The sequence below is a fragment of the Cyprinus carpio genome, chromosome B2 (assembly GCF_018340385.1).
Source record: "Cyprinus carpio isolate SPL01 chromosome B2, ASM1834038v1, whole genome shotgun sequence".
Taxonomy (NCBI): domain Eukaryota; kingdom Metazoa; phylum Chordata; class Actinopteri; order Cypriniformes; family Cyprinidae; genus Cyprinus; species Cyprinus carpio.
In genome coordinates this window covers 13,977,865-14,001,727 of record NC_056598.1, presented here as the reverse complement: position 1 = coordinate 14,001,727, position 23,863 = coordinate 13,977,865, and the positions used below count along the sequence as shown (strand labels likewise).

General features: G+C 36.5%; 2 protein-coding genes across 2 annotated transcripts in view; one reads left to right on the top strand and one right to left on the bottom strand.

Annotated features, from left to right (window-relative positions):
* Window positions 1-5,345: 5,345 nt before the first annotated feature.
* LOC109082281 (E3 ubiquitin-protein ligase RING2) lies at window positions 5,346-9,537 on the bottom strand. The gene is made up of 7 exons (XM_019097179.2): window positions 9,449-9,537; window positions 8,577-8,689; window positions 8,280-8,440; window positions 7,883-8,098; window positions 7,319-7,591; window positions 7,057-7,228; window positions 5,346-6,410 (listed from the first exon to the last, which is right to left on the bottom strand). Exons 2-7 carry the CDS (start codon window positions 8,661-8,663, stop codon window positions 6,309-6,311), a joined length of 1,011 nt encoding a protein of 336 aa, XP_018952724.1. The 5' UTR covers window positions 8,664-8,689; window positions 9,449-9,537; the 3' UTR covers window positions 5,346-6,308.
* A 1,298-nt stretch (window positions 9,538-10,835) lies between these two features.
* The window catches only part of LOC109082283 (protein Niban 1-like), a 27,964-nt gene continuing 14,936 nt past the window's right edge, over window positions 10,836-23,863 (top strand). Inside the window, exon 1 of the mRNA XM_042718184.1 lies at window positions 10,836-11,066. Within this exon, the coding sequence (XP_042574118.1) occupies window positions 11,012-11,066 (55 nt within the window). The 5' untranslated portion in view covers window positions 10,836-11,011. The remainder of the gene's footprint in view (window positions 11,067-23,863) is intronic.

Here is a 23,863-nt window from a genome sequence, read left to right as displayed (position 1 = left end):
ATGATTAAACTATAACTAAAAGGTTTTAATAATCTGGTCCACATCACAGCCAAAATGATAAGGATACAGAGTAGCAATATTTTGATATCACTTTTCAAATAATAAACAATAAAAACATTGACAGCCAGTCAGAGCTTGAGCATTTAAAGCGACAGACGACATAACTGCTGTGTATGCTTACAATAAATACACTAATACAGTCATCGTTATAGTTAGCATAGTTATTGTTCTTGGAGGGAAAGTGCCTTAACGCTTAGAGAATAGCAAAGATCATACCACAACACAGGAATATGATGTTCAGAATGATTTATATATATATATATATTTTTTTTTTATTTAACAAAGAAATTGAGGGTCAGAAAGTCTTTTATTTACAAATACTTGAGTCGGTTATGTAGCATGACAGTGCCAGTCCCGGAAGACATCTCATTATGCAGCGTGTGGTTTCAGTTCAGATGAATGAGCTCAAGCTGTTAAGCATCCACAGCCCATGGGTGAAAAAAGTCCTTCTGGGACTCATTTCTAACTATGCAGTAAGTCCAGAGAGTGGAGATGAAGAACATTTGTTCTAATGGATGTCTATATCAATATGACATGTTTATTGCTCTAAAAGAACACTTTCCTTCATAAACATACAATAGACCTACATATTAAGATTCACAAGAACTTTTATTCTAGTTATATGTATGCATTTATAATTATTTACTGGCATTAGGAGTATATTCTTTTTAAAATGAATAAAAGCGTCTAATATTTATATATGCCTTTTTAAACAGAACATACACAGTGTGATAGACCCCTGTTGAACTTTAAGATATTAACTCTTTCGGTTTTCTTTTTATGATGCGTGACTCAAACAATAAATACTTTCCTTTGAATTTGAAAGTAGCAGGTGAAAAAACATATAAAGGTCATATTAGGACAAAATTCCTCACGCCATGCTAGAAAATATGCCATATTTGTGTAAGTATGTCATAAATTACATCTACAGAGCGGCACAGACATAAAGATAAGCTCTGGGATTTCTGTAAAAGGACTTTGTGTACGTGTGCTGCATGAGCTGCTTGTGAACTGGCTTCAGGCTGTCATGTGATCTGTATGAACACTGCGTTCCTCTGATTTAGGAAGTCAAACCACACCATGTAGCAACAGCACACCAACAATTGTCCCAAACGCCCAAATGGTGGCATGGTGCCCAGGCACTCAGATTTGGCCGAAAAGTTTCCATCACCCCCTAAACAAAGCAAGAAAGTGTTGGAGAGCCTTCGCATTCACGTACAGAGCACCAATCACAACACTGCACATTTTGTACTTTTATCTCATTGGCTGAGGAGGCTTAATTCAGAACAGACAGACACTTCTTTGAACGACAACAAAAAGGTTTTGTGGCTTGAACATGAAGAACTGTCTACATGTGCTCAACAACAACATTAGCACGTTATAAACTAAACAGTCAGTCCAGGGACATGATACATTTCTTGAAGATAGATGGCAGCAGATGGATGCAGAGGATCTGATAGTTAAGAGAACTTTGTTTACACAGAGAATAGTTCATCAGAATAGTGCTGTGTAGATGGACTGTGAAGAAGCATTTCCTGAAGTTTCCTTTTTTAGAAGCTAGAGAGAAAAACAAGAACTTAAATTGCTCAAATGAGATCACTCTCTAGATAACCTCAGAGGTCATATAAAATAGAATTTTATGTTTTATAAATTAAACTCTATCTGTTTGCACGTTTTTTAAGCCATTTGGATTACAAGGATAAGGAAGTGTCCTCATAAAGTGATAAAGTCCTCAAGCGCGCGCGCACACACACACACACACACACACACACACACACACACACACACAGACCTTATACTAAATATTTATCATTATTTATAAAATGAATTATCTATATTATCTAAATTATCTATAAAATTAGTCATTAGTTCATTTACAATATATTAATTATTATTTTATAAAATTATTATTTTATATCATCTAATATACTGAATGAAATATCTTTGATTTATTTAATAATGTATGTGTTATATTTACATATAATTTCATTATACTACATGCATTTTTATTTTTTACAATTCTATATATAATTTTTAGGATATATATTATTTATTATATAATTCCTGGAGACAGAAATTACTGGAGGTCAGGTCAAGAGGAATATATAGACTACTGTATATACAAATATAAATGTAAAGAAATATAAATGTAAATAATAAGTTGTATATTATGTAAGTCTATACTATTGCTATATCATGTAATTTAGCACAGCTGCAACAATATATTGATTAATCATCATCCAGGACCCAAAATTATCATTCCACATATTATATGAGACATGGCCAAAAGTATGTAAACACCCAAACACAATACTGGTGACCATGAAAACCATTTATCTGTCCCCTTTCTGCTGTAGCTACTACTCTTCTACTAAAGGTTTTCCTTTGGATGCTGAAACCTTGCACAGAAACAATGCTGGAACAGAAACCGTCCCTCTATAACTGTTGCTACAAAGCTGGAGAACGTAAATGCATGTCATCACACTAGGATTAGTGTTCACTGGAATTATAAGGAGCAGCCAAACCTTTAATGTAAATTGCACTGAATTGCATTGAAAAAAAAAAGGAACAAAACTGTTCTAACTGTAAAAGAACTCAAATTCCTCAGTCTGTTTTGCAGTTTGGCAGTGTGTGAAAGCTTTAATCACAGACAGTGAATGCTGGTCCTGTTCCGTCACTGTGTGTCAAAGCATGAATAACTAATTGTTTAGCGCAGTGCGTGTGGAAAAAGCCAGACAATGTTCTCATCCAGCTCTCCGAACACACACTCACACTGAGAGAAAGCAGTTGAAATAAGGTCCCTAGTCATGACTGCCAGGGAATATCTGCTTAATGTTGCCATCTGCAAACCATCGAGAGGCAGGCGGCATCAAACTATGAGTGCTTGTGACGTAAAGACGAGTGATTATTGACCAGCTTAAAAGCTCAGAACAGTTTAAAATGAACATCATCAACATATTAATAGATTTTCTAATCTCATGCTTGTATCTCTGAAAGCTGTGAGCATCGGATGAACTGACAACAAAAGCAAACATATACCGCATGAGCAGAAGACAACTAATCTACCCAAAAACTATGTGGACACTTATGCTTATATGCCTCTGACTGTTCTGTCAAACATCAACCTGACGGTTTCCACAGAGATCATTTCTGATCTTTGAAAATGGCAGAGTGCTTCAAGTTTTATGGGTATACTGTCACGTCTTTGATGTGGGAGGCTGCAGCTCATGGTCCTTTGAAGGCAACAGGGTGTTAGCGACCTCTGCCATGACCCCGACCGTCTTGAGATTAAAAATGCCCTGAGAGCGCTAGTAAAACACATTTGTGAGACTGCAGTGAGGGTCAGCTGGCTCCTCGCTGTGAGACTGTAAAATCCATCATGAATGGACGCATATCAAACTATGCAGAACGGACATGTAAGACCTGATACACGATAAAGCATAATAAATGAACATGTACACAGCCCCATGATTTATTATGCAAATATACACAGCTTGTAAATTGTAAAAGTGAGAGCAATTGTTTTCAATGCATGATTATTATATTTATTGAAATTTAAAAACATCTGCAAGAAACACGAATATAAATAAATAAATATATGCTGTGTTGTTTCACTTCCATCCAGGCCCAAGGGCTGCAAAATGCATAGTATTTGAAAACTAAAAGCTGTAAAAGGAGGAAAAGCCACATGTATCATGTGTTAGAACTTGCAGAGCATTAAGAGAGAATAAACCACATCAAGTCTCATATGTCAACAGTCCACTCCACAGAGATGAATTAAAGGAGGAGACCATAGGAACAGAGGGAAGGAGACAATAGTTTTTAGGCACAATGCGAACACAATGGACCCGAGGAACAAACTATAAACTGAAAGAATACAAACCTGTGGTTGAATATCAACAATTTCTACATTCTGCTTCTGGAAGGAAAAAACAAACAAACATTTAACTCATCATAAAATTTTACTCATCACCATTTAACAGAACTGTTTCATTTCATTAGTGGAGTGCTACATGACCTGAACTAGCAAATATGTAGCAGCGACTCTTATGAGCGGGACTGAGAAACACTCATGTATGAGCGTAAACAGCCATTTCACTACCTTTTGAGTTAGCGCTACAGAGCATCATGTGGTTAGACTAGCACATCACTAGACATGGGATTAAATCAAAGCTGTAAAAGCTCACTAATCTTCACAGATTACACAACCTACAGCGGCCTTGTTACAACCTCATTCAGATCTGCTGAACTCACACATCAGACATGAAGCAAGCACATTCAGAAAAAGCTACAAAGCTGTCAGCGTGGTGGTATCATAAGGTACAAATGTGTACGTTATATACTAATGTGGAATTTTAAAGTACTAATATGTACCTTTAAGGTCCAAGTGACAGCTTTGTACCTTTTTGTCTGAGAGTACAGGTGTATGAATGTGAGACCTTACCTTATATGTAACATCCTGGAATAAATAATAAAAGAAACATTCTGTGTTTCACAGGCAAGTTCACGAGTCATTACTGACAGTAGGGTTGCACAATATTGTGATACCATACCAGTTACTGGCCTTTTTTTTTTTTGTTATATATAAATATATATATATAAATATATATATATATAAAATACATGATATAAAATACATGATATACACTATAACATGCAACAGTTTGGGGTCTGATTAAAGATTTAATGTTTTTTTCTCTCTCTCTCTTTCGCTCATCAAAGAAAGCACAAAAACTATTATTGCATTACAATAAAACAACTATAGTAATTTTTTATTTCCTCTGTCTTTACATTCAGACTACCTATGCTATCATCATTTAATCTTTTAGACCTTCAAATCTTAAAATTAATATCCATTTTCTTGCTGTACATGTGTAATGTTGTGATGCCTAAATACACTGATCTCGGCCTTTAGTTTTTTTTTTTTTAAGACAATATATTATCAAATTGTATTATTGGCCATTTATTGATTACAGCTCAAAATATTAAATAATTATCAGTTTATTGTATATGCCAAAATTAAAAATAAATATTGATCTTAATTACGGTACAAACTTTTTGTAAACTTTTTTTGTTTTTAAGTTAATAACTTATTTATATTGTGGTATGTCTTTACACCATGACAACCATTATTAAATTATTCCTTGACTTTTTTCCATTGTATTATTGACCATAGTCTTAAATGACCTGAAGCACTAGCCCCATCTGCTGGAATTGTGTTGTTGATACTCCACTATACTTTTTTGAAAAAGCAGAGTGGCATGACACAAAGTGCAACACCAGAATTTGCATACATTTTTTATTTATTTTCCAAACAAAGAATGCTGTTTACATTTTTTTTCCAAACAACAACAACATTGAACTCAAATGTATGTCAAGGATTTCAAACTAAAAGTACTTCATGCTCTGAAAAATCTTAGATGAAGCATCTATGAAACTATTAAAAACTGGGTCCAAATGTACAACTGCCAACTTGTGTTTTTATGAAACGGTACTGTAATAACTAACAATGGTGTCAATATACATTTTCCAGGTAGTTATTCTATAAAGTAATGTAATATGTACAATCCCCGAAACATCCGTCGACCAACACAGTAGTACAGACTAGTGACATGACAGGGTCATGTGAACTAAGCCATCACATTGTACTGGTACACAGTGGCAAAATGCACTCATGTTAGTGAACGAAAGTTGCTGCTACAGGAGTGGTGTGTCTGAAAATTCACTTAAAATCTCTTACAGCTCTGCGAACATCATTGGTCAAGTCTGATATTAAAGGACAGCCCCATTGGCTATAAAAGCCACCTTCTGACAAGAGCCTTTCATGAAGCACTCAGCGTGATTTCTTCATTGTGTTACGGATGCATTATCCATCTTGTAGACTAAAATTCTGGCTTGTTGAAGGCAACGTCTGAGTCCTCTTGACTCAAAAAGTACTCAACATGTAACAATGAAATGATTGTGTCAACTGAAAGGGGGAGAAAAAAAAAATGAATCCACACTGGTTTGACTTCCTTGGCCCTCCCACCCCATTCCCAATGATCAACCCTCCTCTCGTTCCCATACAAAAGATAATAAAAAACCAAATCAAAGCAGCCACAGTTATTGAGGAGCTGGGGCTCCAGAGACTAGCATACTCCAGAAGAGGAGGAACAGAGAGAGAAAGACAGAAAGAAACAGGGAGAGAGAAGAGAGGATGAACCATCAGTCTGTCCTGGGTCAGCTCAGACCCTCATGTCTCACTGGATTCATTTGTGCTCCTTCGTTGGGGCAAAGTACAACTCCATGGGCTTGTTGACTTTCCAGTACTTCTCGCTCACCAGCTCCAGAGAGAAAGAGCCATTCAAGACCTGTGAGGGAAAATGGATGCTGTCATATTGAAGAAAAGCATGTTTGACAGTTTATAAGTATAGGAGTTTTAGTTTATGTGATGTCACAACTTTAGATAACTTTAGATCTAAGTATTTATGGCTTGAAAGCAATGCAAAATTGACAAGCTTGATGAAGCTTGGTTGAAATTGGTGTGACCAAAGACTATAGAAATACAAAGACGTCATACAAACTGCAGCGGCCGTTAGAAGCTCCAGTTCCCATAGAAACCTGAGGCTAGACCAGCTTGCATTGGCTTGTCTAGCATGCAAAATACACTTTTTTACACTATTTGAGCATAAGAAACAACATTCATGGGGCAGTACATTTCACATTTTGTTGCTGATTTGAAATACGTCATTTAATTGTGACTTCAGCAAGCAGTTTTTTTAAATCTCAGGATTCCCCCATTCATTTAGATAGGTCTTGGTCTTGTTTGAGCTGCCTGGAGGCACTGCAAATATGGCCGCCGAGTGAACAGACTTTCCTTGAGAGGGAATTTGGTGTGACATCTAAGTAGAAGTATGAGATGTTAAATATTTATCATATCGCAATCTTTGTCTAAATGATAGAATATGATTGTTTGACCATATTGTGCAGCCCTAGATGAAGCGGCACCAAACTTACTGTGAACTGGTTGTTTGCTGTAGGGATGTAGATGGTGTACTGTTTTTCGCTGGCTGCCTCTACGTTGATGGGGCTTGCCTCTCCGTTCTTGCGCATTTCCTCCAAAGCCAATCTGACAGCCAAGTATTTGGAGAGGTGGTCCACTGTGGCGTTTCCCGAAGTCTTAATGTACCTGATAACAAATGTAAGTTTAGACTAAATCACAAAATGAAACTTGTTTAAAGCATATAGCTAAAATGATGATAATTTAGAATTGTCTCACCTTGTCTGCGCGGCGTCTTCTTTCTCCATCAGCGTCGGGTGAGGGCGGAACACCAGCTCAATCTCACTGGCCCCGTCCAGTGCCAGGTCTCCTCCTCCGTTCTCTGTGGCATTGTCCATGTCCAGTCCCGAATCGTCTGAGGTTTTGGTTCTTTTGATGCTGGGTCCGGCCTCTTGGTTACTGTGCACTGACGCATTGCTGCAATGTGAACTGTCCCCATTGTCCTCTGCCCCGCTGCCATTTTCAATTTGGTGTTTCTTCCCCCGCTGAAGTCTACAGCACCCCCGGTGGTGGAGCGGTGGGAACAAAGGAACAAACGCAGATAATGAAGGGGAAAAAAAAAACAAAACAGCAAAATTAACATTCTGACCACAAAAAGTGACAAAAATGAAAAAAAAAAATAAGATGTTTTACAATAGAGTTAAACCATAATATTCAACATCTTGTCAAGTTGCAACTGTTTTAAGCACATGACAACCAGAGATAAGAGATAACACTATAAACATGACAACGTAAATATGAGAAAACATGTTTTCCCACGTGGATTTATATCAGACATCTAACCTGTTCATGGCCTGGATTTTTAGGCCCTCCTCAATACTGTGGCTCAGCGCCTGCTGGTTGTTGTGCTTGCTGATGCGGGCCAACACTCTCTCCTGGTGGGCTTCGTACTCGTCTCTGCTGGGGTAGATCTTACTGATCAGGGCGTCAAAGTTAGGGTCTGGCCGGAGGGAGCGCTTCGACACCAGCTTCTTCCTGCATGTTGGACACTCCTTATTCCTGTGAAGCAGAGAAGTTTAAAATTGGCATGGAGTTACGAACTGCAGCTTTAATACAACACATGGAAAACACACACATAAAACAATCCAGTGACACGATCATGTATTTTCCACGTCTCAAATAAAATGTACAGTATAATATAAATTTGAGTACATAAACCCTACATATAACACAAACCCACCCCGATCTGAGCGCAGTGATGATGCAGTCGGCACAGAAGCGGTGCAGGCACTCCTTGGTGGTCATGGTGTTCTTCAGCATGTCCAGGCAGATGGGACACATCAGCTCACTGTGCAAGCTGCGCGGGGACACGGCGATCTCCAGACCATCCGTGATGGCCTCCTAGAAGCGCACAACATCAGAGAAGATGAACTGAGGATCTAAAACTAAACTACATATCCCAAAACCATCTCCTGACAGGGTTGGAAAAACTGAACGTACCAACTGTGCACAACAACTAGTGAATGAATCCTCTTACCTGTGGAGTTCTCTGTAATTCATAGAGACTAAGCTCCCAGGTCTTACTGAGGGCTTGAACCCCATTCGTCTGGACCGTTTGTGTCATCTTTATACACTGTGTGTCCTTCACCTCTGAGGAAAAAAAGCCGAAGAGAAAAATACTGACATGATGTGCAGGAACTAATATCAGAGTCTTCTCAGAGCTACAGGTTTTGGTGAGATACTAAATCAAAAGTCATGATTTAATATTTTCTATTTAGGACTTCCACAAAACACAATTTTCAAATATCATTGATTAGGACAAGGACAACAGAGTCAGATTCATTATGATCGTCTCTGACAACTGACATCTGAGAGATGTTATGGTCTGTTGACGCTGAAACTGAAAGATACCACGTTATTTAGTCCATTAAACACTACCCCTGTTTAAATAATCATCAGCTCATCAGTTTTTTGTTTATTTTTAAGCTCAATATGACATAATAAGCGATTAATCCGTCTAACCCTGCAGTCACAGAGCTAGCAGGCTAAAATTAAGGCTTTGTGTCAATTAATACAGAAAACATCTCCCCACACGTACCAAGTGTCTATTGCATTACTGTGCCTGCCCTCCAACAACCGACAGATATTAAAAACCTCAAAACAAAATAAACGGAAGAGAAAAAAATAATGCGGAAAGGTTTAATCTCCTGCGCTGTCATGAAAGCGCAGAGCTAACGGCTAACTCTCTCTGCTAGTCCAGATGCTGTATTTACAGGCTCCATTAAATCAATTATGAAGACATTGTCGACAAGGTAGTGACATGTAGTACCTTTTGCGCTAATGAAAACATCAACATCGACAATCAGAAAGCATATATTTCCGCAAAAACGCAGCTGTTTACATACTTACGTCTCAATGTTATGAACACTCTCTCCCTGCCAGCGCGTTCTGCGGCGCTCAATATGGCGGATTCAGTGGACCGCAATGAACTCCGGGAAATGTGGTATTATTTTTTTCAACAAGTGAGTCATATATGTGGACAGTTAACACTTATGTTAACACTTTTGTGTGCAAGATGACATGTAGCACATATCTCCTTTTTCTTTATAAATTGAATTGCAATTTAATTGTTGCAGGTTAATATATGTATGATAATATATATATATATATATATATATATATATATATATATATATATATATATATATATATATATATATATATATAAAAGTGGAAAAACATAGCCTTAGTAATTTTAAGTAATTCTTAGTCATTCTATGATAGCACTTCTAATGGACTAGAGACCTGTTTTATGTTTAACGTGATCTTCAGAAGAAAGTTTTGATAAATAGTAATAATTTTGACAAACTGTAAAAATAAAAATAAATAGACAGATGCTAATTTAAAATAATGAGATATTAAGTCACAATTAAAGTAATTAAAAGTCATATGATGTTTGGCATAAAAATATAGGGCCTAATTACTAGTCAAATGTATCACAAAAATTTAAATGTGATATACTAAGTCATAATAATGAAATGAGGAGCTTAAATTATGAGTTAATTTGTTCATAATTATGTGATTTCATCTCCATGGTGTTCTGCTGTGTGTTTTGTGTATGAAGACCGCCACATAAGACAACACTGTTTTGGTAAGTCATAATTTTTAATCACATAATTATTTCAGAATAAGTATAACATATTTCATTTTTAGCGCTTTATTTACTTTAATGTTTAGCAGAATATATTAGCATTTTTGTACATAACCTATGAGAGTAACACCAAACGGGACTTTGGTAACACTAACTGCAATGTGTGCCTCTAGGGGGGAGTAGAGTAATGACAAAAGCCTTTCGGATAACACATTCCTTTATAAATTTCTTTCTTTCTTAATTAATTAATAGGATTCATTCAGAATAACAACACAAAAAATACATGTGTAAAACTGTGCATCTTCTTTGCGCGCTTCTTGATATTTTATTATTATTATGATTATGAGTATGAGTAATTCCAACCAGAGTACGCGCCCCATGTTTATTTTCTTATTTTTGCACTTTTGCACATTCTAATATTTTTTCGAATGAACCATTCTATGCCATAGGCTACCTTAACAAACGGTTAATAGGCCTATACTGTTTTTTTTTTTTTTTAAATTTCCCCCAAAATACCTTTCTTCGCAGTAAGATACAAAGAGGTTTTTGAGACATATTGAAAATATTTGCAAATATATCAATAAACAAACAAAGCGTCAAAACAATGCTGTACAAAAATGCCAGAGCCTCGGATGTTGACCGAGCTGAGAGCATAAGCGGGCGGCGCTGCTGCAGTTTGAGGAAGTTTGAGATGCTTGAGTCACAGTGTACTTGCGCTCGTCATTATCTGACAGTCAAAATAGGCGCTGCGCTTCAAAACCGGATCGGACTAACGGGAAAAATCCTCCGCTCGGGACCGCCGCGACAAACCACGCTGCACAATGGGAGCATCCTCATCCAGTCTGTTGGACGAGAGTAAAATAAGCTACATACGAGGTAAACGGTTTCTATCTAGTAGCTAGCCCTATTAGAAAGTTTATGGTTGCAGTTTTCTTATGTCTAATGTTGAAATAATAGCCTATAATTAAATGGGGCTTTTTCTCGTGTAGTTACTCTTCTTTTTTTTCTTTTCTCCAAATTTCCTGCATTATTTTTATGAAGTAAAATTCAGCGTCTAAACACTAAATGAATCTATCATTAGCTATATCAGTTATTGCAGGCAACTGAATTCCAAAAATAACCTTAACTAATAATAACTTTACTAAAATACATCAGACACGCGTTTGACAACTACTGCAGTGCAGGAAATGTCACCAGTTTGTTATACAGTTTGATGCAGAGTGCACACCCACCCAAACCCCCACCACACCTTTAACCCCACCTATCATCATTTAACCACAGCTCAATATCATGCTATAACTCAGTTTAATAATCCATGTCACTTAGGCTACATTGTGACTCTGCTGTGCATTTACATAAATACTGAGTAATAAAATGTACTTTATTATTATTTTGTGGACCTTGTTGTAATGAGGCTAGCAATAATTCATCCAAAAATGTACAGTTCCTGAAGATGTATGAGCTTATTTCTTTGGAAGGAATTGGAGAAATGTTGCATTACATCACTTGTTTATCAGTGGATCCTCTGCAGTGAATGGGTGCCATCAGAATTAGTCCAGACAGCCAAAATCTTGTGAGGAGAAAAGCTGCATGCTTGTAATAAACAAATCCATCATTAACATCTTTAATGATTTAATATCAAAGTGTTGCATCTGGCTAAAATATAGAGTCCTCCAGCCATAATATTACTTTCTCAAGGGAAAAAGTTGGTGGATTCTGATGTGAGAAGACAACAGATGGACTTTTCCATTGGGGAGTTAAGGACATGTATTTTGGCCAGAAGCAATGGTTTCAAGTTAAAACGCCTTAATGATGGATTTGTTTCTTATAAAAATGCAGTTTTTCTCTTGACAAAACATTTATTGATGGATTGTAGTCATGTAGATTACTTGTGGATTATTGTGATGTTTTTATCAGCTGTTTGGACTCTTATTCTGACGGCACCCATTCACTGCAGAGGATCCATTGGTGAGCAAGTGATGCAATGCTACATTTTTTCAAATCTGTTCCAATGAAGAAAAAACTCATCCACATCCTGAGTAACCATACATGAAACCTGTCCCTAACCTTACCTGTATCCCACCTCAATAGCATAAAAGGTGTTTTGCAATATAGCATGAACACAATAAACACATTATACCTAACAAATAAGTATTGTAAAGAAAATAGTTACATCTTCTTGTGTAACATGGAGACCTCAATGAAAGTATTACCACAATTTCCTTTTCTCCCAAAGATTTTTATGCATTGCACCGCTCTTTTGCAGCACTCTCAGAATCTCTGATATACTGCCTTTGTGAATGCACTAAAGCGTGCATGTGATTGCACTGGAATGTCACACATTCTGAGTGCATATACTGCAGAGAATGGGTTTCCTTCCCCTGATGGGGAACACAGCTGTTCCTACATAATGGGGATTGTTTTGCTCTTATTTCATCTGGCCAGCAGTGAACAGGAAGTATTGGACCAAAGTGGAAACTCATTCCAACATTCACTTCTCTTTATTGTTCGTCTTTTCAGCTGAAATTTTACTCCCATTTGTTTGCTGACTTTAAGTAATACAAATGCTGGATAAAAAGGTTGTATTGCCTAAATTCTGCATATGTTAAAGTACTCGCATGGGAGCTTTGGTTTATAAGAAAAGTGCATTTCATGGGAGTGTAATTTAATAAATTGCACATAGTAGTTATAGGAATTATTATGATCCCAGCTGCAGTGATATTAAGGATGCCTAATACAGGTGCACTGATAAATTGTATTTTATTATGAGAATGACACACTAATTATAATAGCTGGCATTGCGACATCACATTCGTGTGGTTCAGCTGGTAAACTATTAGCAGAATAAGAGTCTGGGTTATAAACTGAAACAGAAAGAGCTTCAGTCTTGGAGTGAATACCGTTCTTGTGCTCCAAAAACTCAAGTTATTTGCCACGTCCTCTTTGCTTTTTTTTGGGGCCCTGGCATGTATTTGCTCAGTGCTGTCCAATGTATACACTCGCAGGTTAAATGAGGACTCAGATCACTCCATGGTTTGTGCTGTCCTTAAAAAGCTGCATGTTTGATTACTTTTGTTTTTTTGTCCCATAACAGTTAATTACATGGCATGAAACAGTCATCATGTACACCAAAACATAAAGAATAGACATAAAGCAGTATAGGAATGTGGGCTGACATAACAGATGGTAAAAATCTAAACAGCTCCAGCATATAAAAGCTGCACAGAATGTGTCCTTAATTATGATGCGATATTCACCACTCCCTCCTCTGCTAAACTCCTAAATGATGTCATGGGTTTTTGGCACTAACTAGGTTTGATTTAGCTGAGAGGGGACTCTGGACTCTCCTTCATATGCTATAAAGTGACCCATATGCTGCTTAGCACAACTGTGAAGACTGTGAGGTCTGAGTAAAAAAAAAATTGAATTTTGAGATTTAAGCTAAGAACTGTGAGGGAAAAAGCTGATTTGTGAGATGTAAACTAAAAATTAAAACAGAATTGCGAGAATTGCGGGGTGAGAGAATTGAGGGTTAAAATAAAATGTGAATTTTGTTAGAAAGTACCAGAATTTGAGAAAAAAAGTCAGAATTGAGAGGTGTAAACGGTCAATTCTGAGAAAAAAAAGATTCACTTGTGAGATATAAGCTTGCAATTCCGAGAAGAAATCTAAAGTTTAAATTCTGAGATATAAACTCACAATTGTGAATAAAAAAAAAACACAGAATTAAACTCCAAATTAGAAACTCTGACTTTCAAAAACTTGCAAAGCATACAGTACTTTCACTGTTTTTATTATTTATTATTATTATTATATTATTTAATACATGTATAGTTATTTTTGCAGGTGCATAATCATGTACTTCAAGTCAGTGCATCATTTTGTTTGTCCAGGTAATTTAGCGTTTAGAATGACATCCCATAATAAAAAGTTAATTCATTACCACTATATTAAAACTTGAGAGTGTTTGTGAACTGTGACTTATGTTTACCAGATTAACAGATTAATAAATACTGATGACAAGCAGTTGGAATCCAGTTTGTGTTGCTGTTTAGACATCACATTAACTGCTGATATTCAGATAATTTGAAAAATAAAATTATTATTTTAAAGCTGACTAGGTCAGAAGAAGATTATAAGGGTACATATATTATGCTGTTCATTGATGGCACTACCTCAAGCATATCTTGTGTTCTGATGGTCTCAGCACAGTTTTAAGATGCCGTCTGTGCCCACTGAGGTATTATGGCACCTTGCTGAGGTGCCCTATTCAACTTGGGCAAATTCCTCTGAAAGGAATCAGATGACACAGTCATTCTCTGTTCCTTGTCCTCTTGCCTTTTAATGCCAGCAACTGCATGGTATTAGAATGTAACTGTGCAAATCTGGATCCACTTTCCTGATTCTGTTGTTTGAGCACTTGAATGAAACATGCCGTTATGATGACTTCTAACTGAGCTTCACATCATATGTTCTTTGCCACTTTACCCTTCATTTAAAGCTCGCAGTGGGGCTCTAGGGGGAACTGTCATGGTTGTTCACGCTGTCATTTGCTCACAGTGTGGTAGTAAGATGTGTAGGGATTTCCATGACAGACATATTCACTTTTCACCCTTTCCATATGGTGAAGGTTAAAATTTAACCTTTTAACCTTTTGATTACAAATGTGTCCAAACACCTTGAAGACATGCAGATTGCCTTATCGCTGTCTCTATTAGAATGCATTCCTGTAGAACTGTTCTCACAAATGAGCTACAGAACCTGCCAAGATTTGTTTAATTTAAAGGAAATAAATAGATTCCACCAGTAAACATCAGATTTACTTCAATGGTCAGTGGTGCGTTCTTGTGAAAACACCTTGCTAGGGTGTTTAAGAGTTTTGTGGGTGTTTAAGACGTTCTATGTGATTTCTATAGTGTTGCTTGGTGGTTGCCACTTGCTAGGTTGCTTGGAGAGATTTTTTAACGCATTGCTTTGCTGTTTCTAGTGGTTTTCAAGTGATTGTGTTTTTAGTGTGTTCTAAGGTGTTTAAGGGTGTTTACTAGGGTGTAGGCTGTTGGTAAAGTGTTCTAGGTGGTGGTTTTAAGGTGGTTTGCTTGGGTGGTGTTTTAGGTGGCTGCCCTGGTTGATCTGGGTGTTTGCTATTTTTCACAATATAGTTATTTTTGCTTTAAATAAGGTCTTTATGATATAAAAATATTTGATTCAATAGAAATTTCATAATTCACCAGTGTCAATATCACAATAAAGTAATACTAGCCTGAATGAGAGAGAGAGAGAGAGAAAAACCAAGCTCATTTGAAGATAAGTAAACAGTCAGTGTTTAAATAAGAATAAGAAGTTAATTTCTAGCAACAGGACAAAAAAATAGAGTAGAAGAAATAAATAAGAAATGTTACATTGTGTAAAGTAATCAAATGTATAAAAACACTGCATATTCTTCACTGTCAGTTAAATATGTATTTCTTCTTATTAAAAGTCACAAATGTGATTTAGTCAAGAGCAGTGAGAGACTTTCTCACATTTGTTGTTTGATTAACTTGAATGACAGACAGCAGGAATATTAGACTGCTGTCACTTTAAGAGCTGCCCTGATCTAATATACTGTTACACATGTGTTTACTTTCTCAGCTGTCTGCTTTCACTTGCAAAGACAGGCATTTTGACCCATACAGTTGTGTGTATTTAACAATTCAAGGCCTATAAAGTGGCAAAAGTAACTGTTCAATACTCCCGTGCTCTATGAGCACCGTCTTCATGTGTGCGTGCATATATCAAAATGAGTTCTCTTTTGCTGCTGAATGCATTTTAATGGCTTAAAATCACTTGTTTTTAAACCGCAATGCTTAAAAACCTGTGAAAATGTTACAGTTTCATAACAAAATAGCACTGTAACATCACGTGAGCATGTAACAGCAATAGAAACGATAGTCCAAAATCTCTAACGGTTGACACATTTATACTGGTTAATCATGTCTGCTGGTATATCACCCATCCCTAGTCTCTAAGTTTATTTGGATGGTGTTTTAGGTGACTGCCCTGGTTGTTCTGTGTGTTTGCTAGATAGTGTGAGTGGTGTGTTCCACTCATCAGCTCTTGTCGGGCTAACGTCGGTGGAAATTTGCTCGAATCAACATGTTGAATCGGTGTCGGGGCACTCGGGACCGTTGACACGAGAGATAACTCTGATTGGCTGTTCAGTTTAGTGAACTAGTAGGTGCCTGAGAATTAAAACAAAAGTGATAAAAATGAGCATGTAAACGAAGGCAGCACAGATAGAATGCTGTTCTAATGTTACGTGCTGATATAGACAGCTAATTCCTCTCACGCAGGCGCAGAATGCACGTGTTAGTTTGCAGTCGGCTGTAGTCTGTACGGTGTGTTCAAGCACGGCGTTTTGGTCCGATGCGAGGCGACAACACCATCGGCTTTCGTCGCCGCTAGTTCTCTGAAGTCAGCTTGGAGTGTTCCAGCCTTATAATGTTTACTTGGGTGGTGTTTTTAGGTAGTTGCTCTGGTTGTTCTGGGTGTTTGCTAGATGGTTGGTAAGGTGTTTAATTTGGTTTTAAGAGTGTTTACCAGGTGGATGGCAAGGTGTTGTAAGTGGTTGCTAGGGTGTTCTAGGTGTTTTTAAGGTGTTAGGGTGTTAATAGGGCATAGGTTGGGTAAGCTAGTTGTTTGTTAGGGTGTTCTGGGTGTTTGCTAGGATGTTTGCTAGGTCTTTTTATTAGTGGCTACATATAAGTCCAAAGAGCCCACCCACATTTTTATGGCATTTTGGCTGAAGTCCCTCCTTCAGTGTAAATCTAAAAGAGTGTTATCATCCACCAGGTGAAAATAATAAATAGCACATACAGAGTGGGACAAGAGGTTTTGAAAAATGTGTCTTTGGGTGTGTTTCTGTTGTTGGGAGGAGTATCAGTCAGTGAATCAGTTTGATTCTAAAGGCATGTGAGGAAAGAGAGCTTCATTCCGGGACCTCATCCCAAACCTCCAGAGAATAACAGCTCAACACTGAGAGGCAGTTTAAGCCTCTGACCCACACCCTCACAGATTCATTTCATGATTCTAGTCACACACTGACATATGTGTCACTCTATCACGGCTTGTCCTGAACTGACAGTAATGTTGGAGAGCTGCTTCTCACCCTTTCAGTATCACATCTTTGATTTGTGGGAGTTACGTAACAGAATGATCCATGGTGTCAGATGTTGGAGGCTTCTTACAACTGAGTCTAAAATTAAAAATTATATTATCAGCATAACAATTTGAGTATATAGGAGAATTTTTGTCTCCTGTCTGCTTTAATGACAGCAGGACTCAAGCAGCGGGAACTCCACAAGCTTGTTTAAAACATGATGATCATGTTGTACAGCATGATTTGAGAAGAACGTCTTCAGCGGAAGAACATCTGACCATCTGTACTATGTAGTTCACAAGACCAGTGTCACAAATTTGTTTAGATAAATATTTTTCCTTCATTTTACATCAGAATCCTAATGCTTCATACATTCCGTGTTTAAATCAGACTTTGTATCCCAGATTTTCAATGTGGCCTCAGACTTGTATGTATTACTTGAGTGATCAGCTTGCAACATTACATTTTGGATTTAAAACTATTAAGGTTCGAAACAACCTCCCTCATAAGCCCACACTGACAGAATAATGTAGCTCCTCCAAAAACTTCTCACATTTGCTGAACCACATGTTATTTTTCACTTTGGACTGGAGGGACAACGGAAAGAGGGAAAGAGAGCATTCCTATCTGATATGTTAGTTATGGAGCTGTCTGTCTCCCTCATTGGGCGTTTCAGGCTACAGATTTCTTCTGCAGGCCAAGAGGTGATTGGAAAAGCAGGCCTCTCTCAGCTGGCCATCCAAACCACTGGACTTATAACTCAACATCAATAAGAGTTAAACAAGTGGTGTCGCCAGTAAAACATTGTAAAGTGCAGTAAAACAGGACAGAAAAGCGTAATTAGTTGGCTTCTAAAACTGCATTGCAAGCTACAGTATTTGAGATGCACTTTTAAACAAAAGGCTCCAAAAGTAGTTTTTCGCAGCAATGCTAAAGAACCTTTTATGGGTTCCCAAAAGAACTGTTCAGTGATCAGTTATTAAAACAACCATTTAACACCATAGTGTAAAGAAAACTGTAATAATCTAAAGAACCTTTCCCACTAAGAACCTGCTGTGAAACGAAAAGTTTCCAGGAATATTTAAGATGAATGTTCATGAAACCATCAATGCCAATAAAGAACCTTTATTTTTAAGAGTAATGAGCAAGAAATATATCCTACATCTTTTAACTTTTACGTTCTTCAGATTATATTTGTAACTTTCAGAGATACTTGTTCTGAAAAACGTTGTCGTTGCACGGCACTGAGAAACCAGGAGTTCAGTGCAAACTCAGTTTGCTTATAAATTCTGCATTATATTGTCATTTTTATCTGTTAGTTGTTCCGCTTCATAAATGTCAAGTTTTGGCAGTATCTCAGGCTGTCTCAGCTATGAAATGTAGGACATTTTGAAATATGTTCATAAAGAAAACCCTTTTTCCAGCCCCACTGTGAGGACTTTAGATACAGGAAAGCACTTTTCTTTCCACTTTCAGTTTCAGATTTTAGTTGAAATCATTGGCCTCATCTGAGGTGTAACGTTTGTATTGAACCTTTTGCCTGATTTCACAGCTGCCTCGGAAGTTAGCAGCACTTGAATTAGCAGGAAATGACCTCACTTCACAAATAACACATACCATGTAGATGCTTTGTTATTTTTCTTACTCTTAAGCTTTGGGTAGCTTGATTGTGTGTTTAATATGTTTTCATAGTTTGTGTTTTCCTAAAGGGATTTCACATGGGCTATGCTTACCTTGTTTTCACCCTCCTCTTTCCTGCATCAAAGGAACATACATTATGTAGAGCAAAGGATAAGGGACATATAAAACAACAAAACTAAAGTCCCAGACACCATCCTCTGTCAGGATACCAGTGATCAGGGGAGAAACTGGAGACGGGGGCTATTTAAAAACCTGTTTGTGTGTGGGGAGATGATGAATGTTTAAGACCAAAGTTATAGTACAGATGTGCAATAGTCTGCAAAACAGTTGAGAAAACACTCTGTATTTATGAATTGTGTTGGGGTGGGGGGGGGGGGGGTGTTGACGGGACGGGACTCACAGATCTGCTTAACTCATCATTATACACAATACATTTCACATGCTGTTTATCAGTAACCATCTGCCCCCTTATCTGTTGTTTGTCTACTGACATCTAGTTTAAGGTCAGTAAGATTTTTTTTTCTTTTCTTATTAGAAATTAATACTTTTATTCAGCAACCATTAAATTGATCAAAAGCGACATTAAGACATTTATAGTCTACAACCGATTTCCATTTCAATTAAATTATGTTCTTTTCAACTTTCTATCTTAGAAAAATTATGAAAAGTAGAAATGTTTATTAAGCGCCAAATCAGCATATTAGCATGATTTTTGAAGGATCGTGTGATACTGAAGACTGGAGTAATGGCTGTTAAAAATTCACCTTTGCCATGAATAAATTACATTTAAAAATGAATTAAAATTTGAAAAGTATTACACTTTTTTTTTGATCAAATATAAATGAAGCCTTGGTGACCTTAGTAAAAAAGTAATATATGTATTTAAAATACATTTATTTCATACAAAGTATGTTTCAAATCTATTAGCATACTTGGTGACATATCGCTTGAGACTTACTGATATAAAAAGTATAATTAAGTTTTTTTTTTTTTTTTCAGTACTACTGGTTCACAATGTACATTTCTTAATATTAAACCTAAAATGTGTTTTATTGTCATTACTGATGAAGATTGTTTGATCTCTGAATAATATCAGTCTTTAAATGCAAGATATTTAAAGTGTACCAGATGTATACTTGCAGTAGTTCTACTTTAGCACAATCAAATATACTTCAGTATATCTTTAGTTGGACTTCAGCACTACTTCCACACAATTAAAGTTCATTAAGTATAAACTTAGTTGTTCCAATATACCAGTTTAGTACACCAAAAGTACAATTGCAGGGTATTTTATTAAGTAGGCTATATAAATATGTAAATGTATGTGTATACACTACTATAAATGATTCAGCTTTTTTCTCTTTGTTTTCTTGAGAGTTGAGGATTTATCTGCAAAAAATACATCCTGCAATTACATTGGACTTGTAATAGGCACCAATTATATTTAATTATACCAATTACCTTGAAAGGCCCACTGCCATACAAAGATTGCACTATCAGTAGCTGTTTGAAATCTCAGTCCAGATGAAAGGATGCAGAGGACAAACATAAACACTGTGTGTATTCAAAAATCTGAAGAGGTTATTTTTTCTGTAAAAACTTCCTGGGATGTGTAGTAAATATGTCTTCATTTGTATGCACTTTTGCCCTCTTGTATCACACCTCTTCATGGTTCAAGTCTTTAGAAGATATAACTGACACAGTGATTATTCTTAAAGGGGTCATATGATGCTGCTAAAAAGAACATTATTTGGTGTATTTGGTGTAATGCAATGTGTTTATGTGGTTTAAGGTTCAAAAAACACATTATTTTCCACATACTGTACATCATTTTGTCTCCTCTATGTCCCGCCTTTCTGAAATTGTTTATTTGATTAGTTTTTGTTAAGTTTTTTTTGAGTTTCTGTCTCTGATTGGCCAGCTATCCAGTGCGTTGTGATTGGCCGAATACCTCAAGCGTGTGACGGAAATGTTACGCCCCTTACCATACTGTGATGTCATGTCCCGGCGCAGCAAGACAAAACCAATAAAACCCAATACAAACGAGGCATTTGTTGCATCCAGTGGGGACATAATTACTAATTATAATGACTTGTACTGTCTTTTTACAGATTGCATTGCATATCGCGCCACGTAAACATGAAACCATATCTGCATTTGTGATCAGAGAAATGACAAACAACAAGCCTACTCTACACTGCTCAAAACTCACGTTTGAATCATCAGTGGCAAATTCTTTAAATATGAAAACATACTTACAGACTGTAAGTCAGAACAGCCGGCATTGTAGGTTCAGGCAACAGTCCTCTGTTAAATGCGTTGCACACACATGAATATTTGGTTTGAACTGTTCTGGAACAGTGTTGTAAATACAACTTAACCACTGATTTCTAGCTGTGTCCTCTTTTGGAAGGACAGATAAAGTAGTTTCGCTTTCACAGTGAAACACAGAGTGTCTCAACGACATGGCGGAGGCAGCAACAATACTACAACAAGAATCAAAGTTACACCTTCTTTCTTTGCATGAACATTTGGGCGGTGTTATGCAAATCTTCCCACATTGTGACGTAGAGATGTGGGGGCGTGTTTAAGCAAGGTGTTTTAGAAGGGTGTGGATGAGACTTAACTTTTATAAAGAATAATTTTAGACTTTAGTCTTTGCAACTTTAGGGATCTTATCTATTCACAAACAGCTTTTAACACTCCAAAAAAAAAAGGAAAACTTTGCATCATATGACCCCTTTAAAACCTCCAAAATTCAGTGAATTTGGACAGCGTGATATAATATCAAAATGCTAAGTACAATGTTGCAGTACTATTAGTACTGACTGACAGTGCTACTGCTCTGAACATGGTTGAACAGAGTTGAGCTGTTTCATAGTTTCTGTCTTTCAGAAAGAAATATTTGCTGAGTTGTCCAGGATTTACAACGGCCGTGCTCTTATCACAAGTGTGTGTTTGTGTGGTGTGAATTTGTGGTGTGTGTCTGTCCTTACAGGAAACCATTCTTTCATTTCTCTGCCCTCCTCAGAGCAGCTGTCTGTTCTCTAATTCAGTTTAGCTCAAGTCTATCCAATTGTATTTGCGCAGCACCTTTAAAAACAACTTTCCCCCTGAAAGTCGTTGAAATCTAATACTCAAATCTAATCTTATCTAATAAGGAAATCTCCCTTAAGAGGAGGGGATGGGGGTTTACAAGGAGGAAAGAAATCTGCCTCAAATAACCAAATTATTTTAAAATAACTGATTTTTTTCCATTTGTTCAAGACGTTTCAAGTTGATAATGGAGATTCCACATTTAAACAGTGTTGGGGAAAGTTACTTTTAAAAGTAATGCATTACAATATTGCGTTACTCCCCAAAAAAGTAACTAATTACGTTACTTAGTTACTTTTTATGGAAAGTAATGCATTACGTTACTTTTGTGTTACTTTTTTAAATATGAGCAGGGCTTGATTGTTTTTAATATAAGAAGTTCTATTTATAGCAAATGTTAAAGCCTTTTCACACCAAGAAGTGTGATGAATAAACCTCAGGCTGAAGGAAACGTAAATTCACGTCTGTACAGTAGCACACAGGAGAAGAAGGTTCAACACTCTTCAGCAATAAATAAACAATGTGCAATGTAAGCACAACTGTTAGTTTATCTAAAGGTCATTTTTGCTCATTAGTATGGTTGAACTGGATCATCAAAGGTCAGCAGCAAAGACACTAGTTAATAAAATTGGATTAGATACATTTGTGTTATTTAACATTTAATTATTGCAGGTTTGTGTAATATTCTAAGTTTGCATTTCACTGTTTTAATTAATTTTGATGAATACTAACTCTAAATTTTTTGTGAGTAGGATGAATTAATGCACCTTCACATTTAGTCTAGAACTACATCATGTTCACACAGCGCACACAACGCTTCTGTACTTCTGATTTCTCCCAATATGGGGACAGGAGATTTGTCAGTCAGTAAATGGAAAAAACAAAGAAACTGGCGTTACTTTTTTGAAAAAGTAACTCAGATATTTCGTTGTAAATTAAAAAGTAATGCGTTACTTTACTAGTTACTTGAAAAAAGTAATCTGATTACGTAACTCGAGTTACTTGTAATGCGTTACCCCCAACACTGCATTTAAAGTGTGACATACTGTAGAGCAATAAGATTGTAAAGTCAGATCTCAGACAAGCAAGAGTGTTTTAATGTGTTTTTGTAGTAGTAAATGTAGTAACTTGTTTTGTCTCATACTGAGTTTTGATAAAGTTTGCCTATGCTAGCCTATGTATATGCTAGTGGATGGTGAGAATCCAAAACAGGAACGGATTATTGGGTTTGTATAATTAAATATCCAACTTCACTTTCTTCACTTTCAACCCAGGAATTGGCACTCAGTGAAAGGCAAAATGTTCTTGTTGTCATGTGTATCTTCAAATTATTTTATTTTCAATGTAAATTGTATTTAAAGGAATAATTAACCAATAATAATAATAATAATAATAATAATTACTTAAGTCATTAGGCCTACTTATTTATTTGTTGTTTGTTTGTTTTCGAAATACAAAACAGGACAACAAAGTACCATAAAAGTAATCCTTATGACTCATGTGCAATATTTTCAATATTCTGAAGCTAAATGGGAGATTTTTGTGAGGAACAGAGAGACTTAAATCAGATCATTGAGTCAGTCAGCTACAATGAAAAAGTGGGATTTATGAATAAATCTTTCAATCCAAATTTTGAACCAGATCAACTGGTTCAAATGAACAGGGAAGTTTATCCGTGACTAAATATTCCTGTTACTTTCTCACACAAAGAAAATGTCTGAGAATATATTTTATATATATAGAATATATATTATATATTTTTAAGTAATGTCTTGAACAACTCAGTATGATTATAACA

What these genes read in the sequence shown, in the direction of transcription:
- LOC109082281 (XM_019097179.2), bottom strand. Translation starts at nt 8,663, where the DNA reads ATGACACAAACGGTCCAGACGAATGGGGTTCAAGCCCTCAGTAAGACC. An exon ending in AATTACAGAGAACTCCACAG is followed by an intron (nt 8,441 to 8,576) that starts GTAAGAGGATTC and finishes GTGCGCTTCTAG; the next exon opens with GAGGCCATCACGGATGGTCT. An exon ending in ATCACTGCGCTCAGATCGGG is followed by an intron (nt 8,099 to 8,279) that starts GTGGGTTTGTGT and finishes TCTGCTTCACAG; the next exon opens with GAATAAGGAGTGTCCAACAT.